We start from the raw sequence: 16,652 nt of genomic DNA, 5'->3' as shown, positions 1-16,652 counted from the left end.
TGAGGTCCCGCGTGTCCTCTGTTTCCACCGGCCGCTCACTTTCGGATGCAGGACCTGGAGGGTGAGGGGCTCCCCGAGACCCTTTCACTTTCCTCGCGCAGGGATCCCAACCGACACCGGAAAACTTCGACTGCGGCTGAGTCACCAGGCGTCAGAAACCTCGGGAGCCCAAACCCGAAGTCAAAGTCACCGACCCCGCCTCACTGCTCCACATGGGCACTTACGTGGGCAAGCTGGGACTCTGGCTGTCACTCCCAGCAGGGGGGCGCACAGACTTGTCGGAGAGGCCCTTGAACCGCCGGCCAGCTCAGCCCCTTCATCAGGTCCCCCGGGTTCAGCACGTCCATCGTGCCCACCCTGCCCCTCGGCACAGACCTGCGAGGAGCCTGCCGAACTGGGATCCTACCAGTCCCAACGCGTGCGTGGTCAATGAGGCTTGGAGGCCCTTTCCCATGAACAGGTCCCAGAATTCCATCATGGGGCCTCTTCCCTCAGACTGGTGGGAAAGTTACTTCAAGGGGGAGTATCTGGTCTCTTCGGCACCCCAGGGCAACAAGGAGCCCGGTGACCATGAGGCTCCCTCCTCGTGAGCGGACAGCGCCCCCCTCCACTGCCCCAGCAGAGGTAATGAACTCTGCAGGGGTCTCACCTTCTGAGAAGCCCCAGACCCATGTGCGAAGGAGACAGTGCTGAGGGCCCTCGGAGAGTGCAAGAAGGGGAAAGTGAGGTGGGAAGAATCACTTGTTCCATGAGAGCTTGGACAGTAAGAGGATTCCAGAGACCAGACCATCTGCGTTTAAGCCTCTGACGAAAAATGGAGTCCTCACTTCTTTTGTGCCCAGGCCTGGGCCTCTGAAGAGAAGCCTCGACTGCTGGGGCTCAGATCACAGCTTGCATAACAGGCCCAGCTGCTCCTCCATGGACTCCTTGGCCAGCACACACACAGGTGGCCCCCTTAGCTCCCAAAGAAATGCTATTACAAGCTCTTACAGCTCTTCTAGAGATTTCTCTGAGGCTTGGAAGAGTATTCCCAGTACATCACTCCAGGTACCAGAGTGGCCAATGAAAAGGAAAGAACATTGGTCATCCGTCTCACTCTCCAGCCCCACTGGTATCAGATGAGTCCCCAGAAACATCTGGCAGCTCTGGGCAGCAAAATCAGATTCCCCTGCTTCTGTCAAACCCCGGGATCCAGTTGTCCCTGACTCCGCCTCCTCAGCTCAGTTATGCGGTCCCGAAGACCTGGCCTCAGGGAAGAAAGCTGGGCTCCAACGGAGCAACAAAGCCAGAGAAGATACGACTGAGGTCACCACAGACTCTGTCCCTGACACTTGGTCTGCTATTCAGCCTCCCCTGTCCCAGGGCACTGATCCTCAGCTGGAAATCTTACATAAAATGCAGAAGTCTCCAAGTCCACTGGCCTTCCCACAACCTACTGGAGAGGTAATCAGTGTGGCCCACTCGCCTCTGAAGACAGCGAGCCTGCTGGCCTCACATGGGTGCTCCCAGTCAGAGCCCCTTTCAGGCACCTCTTCAGACTCAAAACCCACCACTACTTTCATCCTTCTGACCCTTGTTTCTCCCACAGCACCAGTCACTGAGACCACGTGGCCACTTCAATCTCTCAGGCTGCCATACCCCGAGACTCCCCTGCCATTACCCTGCAGCACCCACTATGCAAAGCACTTCGTTTGGATTGATGAGCAGCCCAGCCCCCCATCTTCCTGCATCTGCACCTCCTGTTGCAACTTCTGCTGACCGCATGTCAAAACCCATCATGGGGCTCCCAGCCAATAGTGAGACAGGAGGCTCCTCATATTCCAGAATTTCAAGCACAGCTGCAGCATCTTCACCTCCGGGTATCTCAACTCCCACCTTCAAGCCTATCTTTGGCAGCATAAGACCACTTAAAACTATGCCCGTGAGAGCTCCTTTCTCTTTCAAGCAGACCACTCCTCCACCTACTCCTGCTTCTACCCGTCTCTTCCATGGCCTGGTCAAGGCTACCTCTGTAGTCATGTCCACCACCTCAGCCAGCACATCCAAAGGCTCCTTTAAGCCGCCTTTGGAATTTGGTGTAGTGAATGTTACCAGTACCATGGGCCGCACTTGCTCCAGTCCTTCCACTTGCCCCCCTTTCCCTCTCGGGGCTGCCTGTGCCTTCAGGGCCAGCTTCTCCCCAGATGCAGGATTCACTTTCCCACTGAGCCAGCGTCCAACCATTCCTACTGTGCACACAGTCACCATCTTTAGCCAGGTTCTTCCCAGTGCTGTCCAGATATCCCCTACCAGGAGCACTGCCGATTTTAGCGCTGTGGGTGGCCCTCCGGCAGCTTCAGCCCTAGTAACCACCAGCCAGCCTGCATCGTCATCCAGGATCTCCAGTTCGACGTCAGCATTCACAATTCCCTTGGAGTCAAGCTCAAGGCCACCTTCCCCACTAACCCTGGGAGCCACTCCCCAACCTGCATTTGGGGCTGCATATATGCAGAAGCAAGAAGCCCCCAGCCAGCCCTTGGCCCAAGCTTATGTAGCTCTCCCATTTTTGGAAACTCAACAGTGGCCTCCTCAACCCCAACACCAACCCCAGCCCAGCCATCCTTCAGCGGTACCACGCAGTCAGCCTCTGGGAGTTTGGCACCACCAGCCTCCACCTTTCACATCCCTGCCAGCTTCCGGCCGGCCTTTGACAGCACTCCAGTAGGTTCCCTTTTGGTCTAATACGAATGGTTTGGGAGTTGTCACCCAAACAACCAGACTGGGGCTTGTGGCTCAGTGTTTGGCAGCACATCCCCACGACCATTTGACTTTGGGGGATTAGTGAGCCCTGTGGACTGTGAGGAGACTGGGCTCAGCGTCACTGCCCCAGACGTGAGCTCCAGCTCCGGAGCACTCAGCCCTGGAGCAGTGCCAAGTGGGAGCACTAACGCCATCACACCCTTGGGGAAAGGCTGGGGCCCAGGCAGCCAGGGCCGGACCAGCCAGGGCACACCTTTGGCCCTGGGAAGGCCAACATTTCTGCAAGAGAAACTATGTTTGGGGACCCCTCCATGGCCCCCTTTGCTCAGAGCACCCCTGTCACTGGATCAGTTAAGGCAGGCAGCAGCCTTGGCTTTGGGATGCCCTCTCCACCGCCCCAGGGCTCTGTTGGGAGAAGATCTTTCAGACTGTCAGCCCCTTTGTTTCCCATTGGTGCAAAATCAAAAACCCCAAAGAATGGGGAGCAAGGGCATTCCCGAAGGCATCATGCCCACAAGAAATAACTTGTTTTCCTTGCCACTCGTACTCTGATTTGGACCTCAGCATAGTAAAGTGCCTCAGTCACTTTTAATTCTCTACAGCGAAAATACCCCAGTTCTAAGGTGAGAGGTTTGCACATTCACCTTGTGGTCCTAATCTACATTCTACAGGAAAATGAAGGGCTAAAATATCTAGCGGTAATAGCAGAATGAAAGTGAGTGGAACCAAAGCTTTGGAATTGAACGGAGGAGCCTTGCCACTCCTTTCTGTGTCAGGGGTGAGCTCAGTCAGGACACTGCCTCCTGCTTTTTTCTCTGGGAACAGACGTGCCAGGGAGGCTAAAAGTACAACCCATATTCTCTTGCATCTTTGGAAGGAGGAATAGATTCTCTCTAAATCTTAGCCTGCTTTTATTTGGCTCAAAGAAGTGGTTCCTTTATCTGGTCCCCTAGGGAGGCCGATTCCTCATTTCTTGCTGTTTTGCTCCTCAGTTGGCTCTTGGAGAAGATTTTTTTTAGCTTAATTTATATATTTTGGAGAAGCTTTTAATGCAATTTGACCGTGAAGCCAACTTTTCCTTGAGGATCAATGGTCTACCCATGAGAGCATCCATGGGAAGGCCAGGGGAGGAAAAACAGAGTGGTGCCACCTTGCTTCTTTTCTTTACACCATAGGTCATAATTCCTCCATAATTACGAATGAGAAATGCTCAAGTAGGGAACCAAAGCTTCTACTTTTCTTTTAATTTGTACCTTATAAAATCACCCTCTACCTCACATCTCTCCCAGATAGGGTGGGTAGGGCAGGAAGACTCTTGGGCCTGAGAACAAAGGGAGAAAGGGAGGAAGAGCAGATACCTAAGCTGACCTCTGTACTGTAACCAATGGGAGGTCTATGAGTAGCTACGACATATTCCATCCTGATGGAAAAAAAGAAAAGGCAAGAATGATTCCCTGAATGCATCTATCTCCTGTTTTATGGATACCTTGGAAGAGACCTAACTGGAAAAATAAGCAATCTTAAGTTGGTTGATAAAATAAAAATAAATTGTTGAAATGAGTTTATGATACAGGAATTGCTATAAAACTCATATCTATTCAGAGGCAGAAGGATATTAAGAAACTTGCCCAAGCTCAACCAGTCAGTAAAGGTTAGATTTGGGATTTCAACCCTATTGGCTCCAAAGTGTGTGTTCGCTTCTCCCTCACTACAGCAAATCACCAAAGTCAGAACTCTAACCCAGGTATATACGACTCTAAATATCCATGCTGTTTCTACTTTGAAAGGCATTCCACAACCCAAGATTGCCATCTTACAGTGGGGGGGGGGGGTCAAGAGGAAAAGTATTAGACAATTTCTACAGCTCTTTACATGATAATTTAACATTTATACAGTGATGACTGTATACCTTGTATCGTGCTTTGCACCAGCCATTCAGAGGTGAAGGAAAACTTCTGCTTTGGAGATTACAATTTAGTGGGGAGACTGGTAAGTAAGCCAGTGATTCCATAACAAGCGACAGGTACTAAGGGAATGGAAGCAGGGCAGAAGGTCATCTTATCTAAGTCTTGAAACTTGAATTCTGTCTTACGGTGTGTGTTCTCCAGTTCTAGCAACTGGAGAAGGGTATTTCAGGCCAAAGACAAAACACGTGCACAGGAGGGTCTGGAAGACAGAACGCATCTATCTGGGTAACTTTCAAGGAGTCAGATATGGTTTGGGAGAAGAAGGGGCAGATCATGGGTATGTTTATAAACCATATCGTGCAGTGTGCACAAGGTTCCAAATACAATGGAGAGTCATGGAAAGATTTTAAGTAGGAAAGAGACAAGCTTGGGTTTAGATTGCTCTAGCTGTCATGTGAGGGAGGAGTCAAACGGGGACAGGCTGGAGGCTTGGAAATGTGTGGGAGGCTGCGGAGACACCAACAAAGATGAAAGATACAATACATTCAAGCTAGGTAATTAATTACCTGGTTAACAGGGATTGTTAACCAGGTAGTTAACAGTGGGCGTGGGGAGGCAGTAGAGAGAGGAGGGATTAAGAAGCAGGACTTGGTGACCGATTGCACCGTGTGGGCGTTGGAGATGGGCAGAATAAGGGTAAGGGGGAGTTCGAGAAGACCGACCCTTAGCCATTTGACTTGGAGGATGGAAAATGTAATTTTGGCAGAATACATGGAATGTTTATAGACTTGAGTGTGAAATGACTATGGAATATGAAGGAAATATTTGTCATATTCAATCATTCATTCACTCAAAAAATACTGGGCATCTGATACTGGTTACTAGGCACTCTTCTAATATTTGGGATGTTGCCAGTGACATAAAATTCCTGTTCTTCTGGAGTTTATGTTCTAGTATGGGGCGTGATTAAAAATAAACAATAAACATAATAGGAAATAACTCCCATGTGAAAGAGATTGCAAACGGCCTGGCAAAAATATAGAGCAGGGTAGGTGGGTTAAGATGGCGCTACAGTTTCATCTGAGCTCTTATGAGAGGTTGACATCTGAGCAAAGACTTGAATTCACTGACAGACTCAGCCATGCCAGAGTATGAGGGAAGAGGATTCCAGGCAAAGAGAAAACCTGATGGAAGTCCCCAGGAGTGAGATGTGGAACAAGCAGAGGCTTTGGGACAAATAAATGACATGACTTGACTCACTGTTAGGATTGTTCTGGCTGCTGGCTGAGCTGGGACGGTAGAGGAGTGAAAGCGGGGAGACTGGGAGGAGGGTTCTGCGGGAATCCACTGGGATTCAATGGTGGCCCAGACGAGGATGCTTACAATGCAAGTGGTGAGAAGTGGTCAGATATATATATAAATATATATATATATTTAACCGATTTGCTCTTAAAGGGGTTGTGAGGTGTGAGATGAAGAGAGGAATCCGGGATAAAGCAAAGGTTTTTGGTTAGAGCAAATGAATGTATGGAGTGTCTGGTGAGGGCTAGGGAAAGATTGGAGCGTTGTCAATGTACCTTAGAATATCGAAATCTTGGGAAAATGTGAGATCCCTTACGGGGAGGGTATAGAATATGAAAAAGAGGGCTAAATTCGTCGCTTTAGAACGGCAGGAAGTTAATGAACTTTTCAAGTGCAGTTGGTACAAGTAGAAAAACTCTTCAAAAAATAAAAAAAAAAGCTGCTTCATCTCATACAATTAATAAAAATGAATTCCAGATGGATTAAGGACTCTGATAGTATGAAATAAAATTATTTTTAAAATAATTTATTTTTATAAATTATTTTAAATAGGTAGGAGGAAGGAAGCCTCCCTGGGTGAATCTGATCTTTTGGGGGGCTCAGAGTCGTCAGTTGGAGAGAGGTCCCCAAGAAGTAGAGTTCAATCAGGCCAAATGTTTTGTTCCCTTTTTCTTTTTCCTAACTCCGAGATGAGGCAGAGTGAAATAGGAAGAATGTGGAGATTTAAAAAATTAACCTTACTTTTCGGTTGTTTCAGTTCTTTGTGTTCCCTTTCCTTCTCCTCCCTCCCCGCCTCCCCCCGCCCCATCCCTCCGGACCCCCGGACCCCCGCCCCGAGAATTTGAAGAAACCATTTTGTTTCCCTTGTATTGAATTGCCTACAGAGAAACAGGCTACCGGTTAACTCAGTTGGTTAGAGCGTGGTGCTAATAACAGCAAGATCGTGGGTTCGATCCCCGTACAGGCCAATTTGTATGACGACGCTTACCTCTTACACTTCTACACAGATGAGAGTTCTTCCAGTCTCAGGTCCACTGCGATATCACAATTAATGTCAGGGAGACAGACGAACCTCCCGCTGAGAACTTAAAAACTTTAAACACACATCTTTGTTTTACCCCAAGGTTGAAGTCCTCCTTTGAATCCCATCTACAGGGTGAAAGGATAGTAGTCAGTGACTAGCAAGGGAAAAAGAGCCGCTATGGGTATATTAATTTTCCACTGGGTAACTGATTCTTGCAAAGAAACTGACCCTACTGGATTATTTTCGTCCTAAAATAAACTGGGAAACCATCCACACTTTCTACACTTCCACACTCGGGTCTTAACTAGTTCAGCGAAAGGTGAAACAAGATTTTTTTAATATGATGTGTGAAAAAAATATTTATTAATATCAACACAGTAGGAAAGAAACAGCTTTGCCAATTGTCTCTTTATAACAGGGAAAGAGCTCCCAATGACCAAAGCTGGAACAGTTTGAACAACAGATGGTGTGGTTTTGGATTATAATCCAAAGTATAAAATACATATTCATGAGTCCATACTGATATAAATAAATCAATCAATGAATACAGGAGAAGGGAAACATTTTCCTTACAGAAGCATTCCAACTAATATAAGTAAATACTCCCCCCACCCCCCCCAGGAGATGAAGCTTAATCCCCTCCCTTCCGGAATATGGGCCATACTGAGTGACTAATATCTAAATAGTAGAGTAGGAAGTAGAAGAAAAATAGGAACTTCACAAGGGAGAAAAATGGCAAACACTACCTTAAAAATGATCAAGGTTGGCATCACCAATGGTAAGCTATGCTCCTATCATGTACCATCCGATATGATGCGATGGGACAAGTAGTTTATCTTTGTGGTCTCCCACAAAAACCTATAACCCCAAACCAATCATGCAAAAAACATCAGACAAACCCAGATTGGAAAACAGTCAAGTATGCTACAGAAATACTTCATCAACACTGAGAAACTGTCACAGACTAGAGGAGGCTGAATACAATGTAGGATCCTGGAAACAAAAGGGACATTAGTGTAAAACCTGGTGTGATATAGTCAAAGTCAGGAGTTTAGTTATTAGTAAAGTACCCACATTGGCTTCTTAGTTTAAACAAAGGTACCATGATAGTGGAAGAAGCTAATATTAAGGGAAACTAGGTAATGGGTATAAGGCAATTCTCTGTATTGTCCTTGCAACTTTTCTAAAATTATTCCAAAATAAAAATTTAATTTTAAAAATTACAATAAGAAACATGTCTCTTTGCCACCACTGAAATCAGTGTTGAGGCAAACGCCTGGTTGACAGTACTTCCATGACAGGTCGTTGTTCAAGGCTGAAGGAATGTGATATTGATGTCTTATTTTGGTGAGGGACATGGCAGAGATATTTATATGGTTATCTGTGCTAGATGACGTATACTTGTCCTGCCAAATACTCTCCTAGAGTCCCATTCGCACACTGAAGTGCAAACCAGACCAATGAGATTTGTCTTTAGCGTGTAAAAGACATCTGAAATGGAGCCATCAGGTTTATGTTGAACTTGAAGTTCGGTGGGTTTCTCTCAAAAAGTTTCACCTCACACCCAAAGGGTTTTCTTTCCTATCTTGGGCCTAAAATATTTCCATTTGGGCCAATAAACAACTGAACCACTTCTCTTTGTTACATCCTGCCCCACAAAACTGGGTTTATCTATCACACCAAGGTCCCATCATAGAATCCAAGTTTTTCAGAAAGAACAGTGGCCAGTTCAATGTTCTTTGGTGGGTTTTTCACAGAGCTCAGACTTCTCCCAGGTAGTATTAATCATGCCCTCTTTTTTGTTCTTAAAGACTTCATAGATTACTTTAATGCTGGGTGGATTTGTGTGTGTGTGTCTGTGTGTGTGTGTGTTTTAAGTTTTAGGCATCTCTGATGTGCATAAATGCAGGTGGTTCCTAATTTAACTTAGTCTTCCCATTAATACACATAATACCTGATACTTAAAATACAATAGGAGAGGTGTATTGCATTGGGCAGAAAATTTTAAATCTTACAGATTTGATTACAACGAAAGAGTTCTTCAAATAGAAATGAGTGAAAAGTGTGACCTACCTTTACAGAAGTACTCGAGCTGTTGAAATAAACAACAAAAGGAAACAAATTGCAAGAGATACAGGCAGTTTCCTTACACTGTTCTCTGTCAGCTCAGGAAGCAATGCTGTGTACCTGGCCTAGATCTAACACGCCTGTAGAAGTCTTATAGATTGAGGCTAGTCATAACCCACACCATCTGCCAGCACTCCCCAAAGAATTTGAGTAAATGAAAACAGGAAATAGAGATTTTACATTATTTTCCCAAGGTCCCAAATATAATGACAGGTTTGGGACAAAGAACCAATGGAGCCTGACATCACAGTTTGTGCTCTTAAGCATCATTCCATACTGCCTCTCATTCTCAAAGGGCAGGACAACTCTCTGATATTTATGCATTGATTGTTGATTTCAGGAACTAGGACCAGTTAAGAACTTTATGACATTTTTAAGTAAGACATGTCTACCTAAGTTTTATATTGTCTATATCTCTGTGTCAAACATCGTTCTTAACATGTATACATTTGCTGAATTCTTACCTTCGTTTTTCCATTTGCATGCCTTTACCTGCCACATAGCTCCAAAATCAAGATTGGGAAGCACGTTTCTCTTTTGTAAGACATGCTTTTTCACAGTAAGAGTAGAAAATGGTGTGGTGAAGTCCTTCAAAGTGCTCCAGTTCATGTTATGTTTCAAGACCGATAAGCACCATCATTTCCCCATTGCAGATTTGAAACTGAGAAATATCTCCTATAACGAAGTTGTAAAAGCTCCTAGAGGTGAAATGGTTTGGCTACCTATTTCAAGGGTCCAGAGGCTCAGAAAGTTTTTCTTGTCTTGGCACAGCACGTAAACTTCTGTGCATATTTCAGGCGAGAGAAAGTAAAAGAACTTGATAGAAATTCTGAGAAGTAGTCCCGAGACTCTATCATTAATCAAAAATCCTTGAGAAATGCATTGGTGAAACAGGAAAGTGACATCTCCTTCAAATACTGTAAGAATGAGTTTGGTGTCATAGTTGGCTCCGTGGCTTAGTTGGTGAAAGCGCCTGTCTAGTAAACAGGAGATCCTGGGTTCGAATCCCAGTGGGGCCTAAGGTGGCTGTGTTTTAAACATGGCAAACAAAAATTGGAATTAACTGCAGTTGACATGCCTTCAAGTCCTAGGAGGAGATAGGGACAGCATTAGTCCCCTTGCTTAAAAAATAAATATAATATCAACAACTCTCCCAAGAGCGTTACTTGCCCTGAAATCATGAGATGAAAATTAGAATTGCCTAGAGTGCGTCTTGGTCTTTCCTTTACCTTTTAGATCAGGTGTCAGACATTGCCAGTTCGGTTTCGTGCGATCTCTTCAATTATTTTTGCCTCCTAGAACTTTTTAACACAATGGAGATGTTTGTTTCTCTTGACTGATTCATTGCATGGTCAACCTCTCCCCTCAGATCCCCCCAGTTTTGCGCCAGATAGCTTTTTGGCACATTGAATAGCGCCTTAGAGCCATGCTTCTCAAAATTTTGTGAGCATATGAATGACCTGGTATGGTCCATTACAATGAGGGTTTTAGATGACTACATCTGCAACAGGGCCTGAAAGTCACCACTTCTACAGTCTCCCAGATGAGTGACCGTCTACACTACTGTTACGTGGACCATCCAGTGTGGGGCAAGGCTACTGAATTAGTGATCTAGTTTCGACGGGTGTGCTTTCAAGTTCTGCACTTACATATGTTTACAGCTATTTTCCACACCCATTACTTAGTCTGGAGTTGTTTTTACCCATTTGCCTTTAGTCAAATCTAATCCAAAACCAATAAAAGAACAAGGGAAAAGTTCTAATATAAATTAGAGTAGTGTAAATCAAGTAGTGTTATAACCGTTTCCTCTTTTCTTTTTAGTTTATTTTTACTGGAGTATAGCTGCTTTACAATGTTGTGTCTGTTTCCGCTGTACAGCAAAGTGAATCAGTTATACGTACACATATATCCCCTCTTTTTTTTAGATTTCCTTCCCGTTGAGGTCACCACAAGCACTGAGTAGAGTTCCCTGTGCTATGTGGTAGTTACCTCTTTTACACATAGCCGTGTATATATGTCAATCCCAATCTCCCAATTCATCTCACTCCCCCTTCCCCCCTTGGTTTCCATAACTTTGTTCCCTACATCTTTGTCTCTATTTCTGCCTTGCAAATAAGTTCATCTGTACCAGAAAATGAATGACCATTTATCTCTGTGGTTTCATTTGGCAACTTTAAAAATAATTAACTGATTTCGTGCAATCTTATTATAATACTCAGTGCATGTGCCCTTTGCTACCTCAGGCTTGCATACTTTTTCAGGACATCTGGTAGGGTCAGGACTGGCCACGTTGGGGGCCACTCATTGACTGCTTTACAGTAAACTTCTAATCAAAGTACTGGAAAATAATAAATCATCATTTTTGCTGCCAAGTCCATATCAGGGAAAAAGCGGACTCCAGTCTTGCTAACTGGGAAATACTGTCTCACTTCTCTGTTTCCTGCAACCTTGGGACCAATCCAAGTTTGAGTTGCTGAGAACAGGAGTTTTCAGCTTGGCTCTTGGTCAGACGTGCTGATGCAGAGCTGTCCTATCACGAAATTCTCACCGAGAATTCGAGGAAAGACCATGGTTTTGCTGCTGAGCACCTCCCTGATCCTTGAGGTAAAAGCTGGGAAGTGGACAAATACAGTGACGAAGGTCAGGTGAAGTGAGGAGAAAAATAAAGTATAGTCTAGTACGTCAGCTGTTGCACAGATTGACGTCGCTCAGAGCACAGGCGTTCCAGGCCAGTGTGAGTGACACTGGATAAGAAGTTGACTGACGACTCCCACCTCAACCTACTCGGCACAGAGTCCGGTCCCATGAATTCCCAAACACTACTCCTTTTGTCACTCCCTCCTGGGGCACAGCCCACTCCGCCCCTGCTCAGCAGTCTCCTCCGGACAAGCATGCCCTCTCGGAAGTCTGGGGGTCTTCGGGGCTCTGTGTGTTATGTCCTGGGTCCAACGGTGAGCAAGAGACATGGAAATGAAAGTCACAGGGTACTGTCGGGTAGTTCCTTGTAATCACATGCCCTAGGAGCTTGAAATTACCCTGCGTGGTGTTGGGGAAGGAATTTGGACTCTGCTTTTGAGTTACGTTTGGTTATGAGTCGTAGAGTTCCTATATTCTTATTTTAACACGTTTTTAAAAAGGAGGGTAAGCAAAGTGAGTGAGTGATAATATACTAAAAGAGAAATACTCAAAATTATTAGACTTGGGGAAGCACCAAGGAAATGCCGTTTTATTGGACTTGTAAAATGCAACGTGCGTGTGACGTTTCCGTGGTGCAGCGGTCAGCACGTTCGCCTTACACGCGAAAGGTCCCCGGTTCGAAACCGGGCGGAAACAGTGCCCTTCCCAGGCTTTTGCCACTTTACCCACAAGTACAACTACTTCCTTACTACCTTGCTGCCCTCTCTAAGGTGCCCGACCTCAAAACAAAGGGTTTCCAACCTATCCTCACAACAGCAGTGCTCAGAACTACATCTTGTTAAAGTACTTACTGCACTTTAACATTTCTGTAGGTTCCTCGGACTCCAACGTCTTTTACATTGTGTGAATTATGAGTATGTCCTTCCAGTCTGTGCCTAGTGTTTTTCTCTCCGAATGGACTTTTGAGGAAAAACGTGCTCAGTTTTTGTTGTTTTGTTTTGCGGGGTGGGGGTGGGGGTGGGTACAGTGTAGCAATCTTTCTTGTATGCTTGTATGCTTATTATGTGCTGTCTAACATATAGTTGCTCATCTCAAAGGCATGGAGTATTCTGCTAAATTTTCTTCAACAGACTTTACTGTTTTCACTTTCACTGTAGAGGCAAATGATTTGAAATGCAAGCAAATGGCCAGGAAGCAGCTGAGGTACGCTTACCGCAATTAGAAATGAATAAGTGAATGAATGCCATCAGACAAACAAGGATGTAAATCAAACAAACGAAAACCAAAAGGTGATGTTTCCAGATGTCTTCCATCTCCGGCATTTTCTTTTTTTCCTTGCCAGAAATATTTTCAAAAACCTTCAATATAAAATTTGTGTGTGGAGAAGGTGGAAAGCAATGGAGGAGGGGGTGGAGGAAATGAATCAGAAACGTTTCCCGTCCCCAGAAAGTACACGTGGATTTTGTGTCCGGCAGAGGCCGTTGCTTAACCTCACTGCCCTTTCCTTTTTCTCCTAGTTCCCGGGGTCCGCGTTGGTACCCCCGTCAATACTCTCGGGGACTCGGTCTGCAGTCCGCCTTGATCCGGGTCTCCCTGCTCAGGTGTTTGCACAACGCGGTCAAGGCCAAGCCGCCCCTTCTCCGGAAGCCCAGGCTGCGCGCCGGGATCCGTAGGCCGACTCGCCTCAGCCACCTAGGCTTGCCTGGGAGGGGTGGCCGCTCGCTGCCACGAGTTGTCCTTTGGGCGCAGACACCTGTCGCTTACGTGGGTTCAAAAGGCAGTTGCCTTTAGGCACAGAACAGTCCCGGCCGGGCTCGGAAAGGGGTTAGGGTGGGTTTACCGGCGTGTGTGTGTTTAGAGACAAGTCTGTGGGACAGACGTACGCGGAATGGGGCGCGGGGGCCCTCGCAGGCAGGGTATCGAGGCCGGCAGGGGCTCCTCTCGGACACTTCAGGGGCTCGGCATCCCGCTCAACTCAAGGTGCGCGCCCGGCGGGCGGAGATGGTCCGCGTTGCCACCAGGAAGCCCGCCTCTTCCCGGAGTCAGGACCATGAACAGCGCACTCTGCATTTGCCGGGCTGTGTGAGGGATTTCTCAGAAGAGAGAAAGGACAGGGGGGAATGTTCTGGTATAGTATATTGAGCTGGTGGTGTGTGTGTTTTAGGCACCGATTTTTTTTATTTACAAAACACAGGAAGTACCGCATACAGTATTTCTACTTGATGGTTATGGAAGAAATGTTCATATATTAAGGTGTGGGGAAGTCATGGCTTACGTATGATTTAACTAAAACTTAACCCTGACTAGAGCAGCCTGTTTTGCGACCTATTAAACATACCTTTTACATAAGCTTTCACCGTTAAAAAAAAAAAAAACCCAAAAAACATAAAACAAAACCATACCGTTACATCTGCTTTAACCATTTAACTTCTACCATTACCAGAAGTAAAAATGTCTGTTTTAAAGATGAAGCTTAAACGCCTCCCTTCCTGGGACGCCAGTGCCAGTAGTACTTCCCCTCTACAGGGACCCTGGCTCTTGTCCCTCGTGGACTAAGGGGAGTCACATGATCTGAATGCCTGGGAGTTTTCTCAAACCTTTGGGGGAATTTTAGCTGGCTTTTGCTTAGACTAGGTCAGACTAGATCTCAGATTCTGTGAACTTTGAGAGGACAAAAGTATGACAGACAGAAAGCAGTGTTTCTAAAAGAGTTGCCTATCACCTAAACATCTGATGGCTATTTTATTATGTGGCCCTGAAGATTATGGCCTGAAATCCTCTCCACGGCCACTCCTGTGTCTTCAGCTTCATTTCGTACCTCACTGCCCCCTCTCTCCCAACCAGCAGCCCTTCGTCCTACCTGCCAGCAGTTCCTCTTGTTTCCCAGGGATGTGTGCACATATCATTCGTTCTACCCCAAATACTCCTCTATACCTAGTGAACATCTCCTCAACCTTGAAACTTGACCTCCGCCATTACTCCTTCAGACAAAACTTTCTAAGTAAATCTTCACATTTCTGTTAGCACTGTACCCCTCTCTTTTATTGCAAAAGCCAGTTAGGTGAAAGATGGCAAGGCTGGGATGAGAACGCATTGCACTCTGGATTCCAAGTTTGGGCCGTCAAGAACATTACCGTACCGTGCCTGTCTCTCAACATCCAAGGTCCTTCTCTCGAGGCAGTTGTACATTTTGAGGCATCTCTTTTGCCCAATTTGAAAACTAAAATAAACATGCAACCAAATTGTCTAAAAAGAGCATGTCTGTCTGTTTGAAATGTATGTGGTATTAAATCAGTTCCTAAATTCCCACATGCTATGTCAAATTTGATTTCTGGAATGTGTGTACCTTTACTGAAGGACTGAATTCTTGCCTCGTTTTGCCTTTACCGTTGACTTTTGCATGCTTTTATCCGATGCATGGTTTATCACAGAATTTGCCCATGATTCTCCCTCTTAGTGAGGCTTACTCTTTTAACAGTAAGAGGAAAAGATGTGATTCTTACAGCCGAACGCATTTCCAAACCAAATAGATGTGCACTATTTTTTTAAAGCTTAATTAAAGAGAATACAGGGCAGTCATTAGTCATCCGCGCACACATCATCAGGGTCCAATAGAAGTACATCCGAATATATGACGCGGGTGGAAGCATGGCAGATTAACAGATTGATTGCAAAAATTTGCAAAGAGCACTCGCAGGAGAAAACTTGCTTTCAGGGAATGACATTCTTGCTATCACGTATGCAATGTTCTAAGGGTTACAATTCTTATGATTTTAAATATAGAAATTGAAAACAACGTTGTAGTATATACACTCACCGCGAATCACATGAATCTGTCGGAGTCAACGGTTTTGCGGTTATTTCCATCCTCACTCCGGAACCAGCGACTTCGGAGGTTTCATTTAATTAAATAGGCATGCTTAAGGTCCTGTTTCACGCAGGGGCCAGTGGCGCAATGGATAACGCGTCTGACTACGGATCAGAAGAGTCTAGGTTCGACTCCTGGCTGGCTCGGAACCCTTTTGACACCCAATCACCTTGCAATTGACACGCCGACCAATTCTTCAAACTTCTCTCCGATCGCAATGACGTGCTGGGAAAAGCTCCCTCACCTTCCTTCTTGTTGCCCCACAGGGCAATCAATCCCGCCTCTTGCGCAACCCGGAAGGACCCTTCAAAGGCGATCACAGGAACGTTCACAATCTAACCTTTTCTGGTTTCAATCTCATACCGCAAATATGGAGAAAGGTTCAGTCTCACACGGCAAATATGGAGAAAGGATCACACAGAGACACCTATACACAGATTCAAATCAAAGAGGCTTTAAGAAAAAAGAAGAGGAGGAGGAAGAACAAGAAGAAAGAAAGAAAGAATCAATGTGGATCTACGAGTGTCTTCACCAATATTAGCTTCACTGGGTTACCCCTCAACCCCTTCCGAATAGAGAGACGAGAGGCTTTGACTGAGGCAATGGTAAATCTAGAAAGGCCGGGCTTGTGCGGGCCGGATATTGGAGCTGGTCCTGACCACCACGCTACTCCACATTCCATGCCGCAGCTTGCTTTCCAGGACCGCGACTTCCAGAAGAGCTCTGGTTAGGCAGTTCCAAAATGCCGGGGAGGGGGGAGGGTGTAACGTGAGTGACGTGTAGGATTTTTTTGTTTTTCTTTTTCTTTAAGTAACCTGTGCCTTCCAAGTCTCAGAGACGTGTAACCACCTTGGGTGGTGAGGAGTAAAAGCAAGTGAAAGGAGTGGCCCGTACGGGGATCGAACCCGCGACCTTGGCGTTATTAGCACCACGCTCTAACCAACTGAGCTAACCGGCCGGGACGTGAGGTAGCTTTTCACTTCAAACTTTTAACCCCACCGTTTCCCGCAGTACCTCTTCGGCCAAAGACAAACGTTTACTTTTCACG

The 16,652-nt window shown here is 45.9% G+C and overlaps 1 protein-coding gene and 4 non-coding genes across 5 annotated transcripts; 4 read left to right on the top strand and 1 right to left on the bottom strand.

Moving 5' to 3' along the window:
• The first annotated feature begins 212 nt into the window (after nucleotides 1-212).
• On the top strand, nucleotides 213-3,263 carry LOC132432679 (POM121-like protein 2). The gene is given in 9 exon segments (XM_060023394.2): nucleotides 213-518; nucleotides 520-658; nucleotides 661-749; nucleotides 751-1,083; nucleotides 1,085-1,232; nucleotides 1,235-1,659; nucleotides 1,661-2,495; nucleotides 2,498-3,007; nucleotides 3,010-3,263. Coding segments are annotated over 9 exon segments (3,039 nt in total).
• A 6,781-nt stretch (nucleotides 3,264-10,044) lies between these two features.
• Nucleotides 10,045-10,118, top strand: TRNAT-AGU (transfer RNA threonine (anticodon AGU)). Its single transcript has one exon. It is a non-coding gene; the product is annotated as a tRNA-Thr (tRNA).
• Nucleotides 10,119-12,359: 2,241 nt separating this feature from the next.
• TRNAV-UAC (transfer RNA valine (anticodon UAC)) lies at nucleotides 12,360-12,432 on the top strand. The gene has a single exon. It is a non-coding gene; the product is annotated as a tRNA-Val (tRNA).
• A 3,245-nt stretch (nucleotides 12,433-15,677) lies between these two features.
• TRNAR-ACG (transfer RNA arginine (anticodon ACG)) lies at nucleotides 15,678-15,750 on the top strand. The gene has a single exon. It is a non-coding gene; the product is annotated as a tRNA-Arg (tRNA).
• Nucleotides 15,751-16,488: 738 nt separating this feature from the next.
• Nucleotides 16,489-16,562, bottom strand: TRNAI-AAU (transfer RNA isoleucine (anticodon AAU)). Its single transcript has one exon. It is a non-coding gene; the product is annotated as a tRNA-Ile (tRNA).
• Between the last annotated feature and the right edge of the window lie 90 nt (nucleotides 16,563-16,652).

The sequence above is a fragment of the Delphinus delphis genome, chromosome 10, assembly GCF_949987515.2.
Source record: "Delphinus delphis chromosome 10, mDelDel1.2, whole genome shotgun sequence".
In the NCBI taxonomy this organism is placed as follows: Eukaryota; Metazoa; Chordata; class Mammalia; order Artiodactyla; family Delphinidae; genus Delphinus; species Delphinus delphis.
The sequence above is the reverse complement of the archived record's forward strand: the minus strand, read 5'-3'. Positions and strand labels throughout refer to the sequence as shown.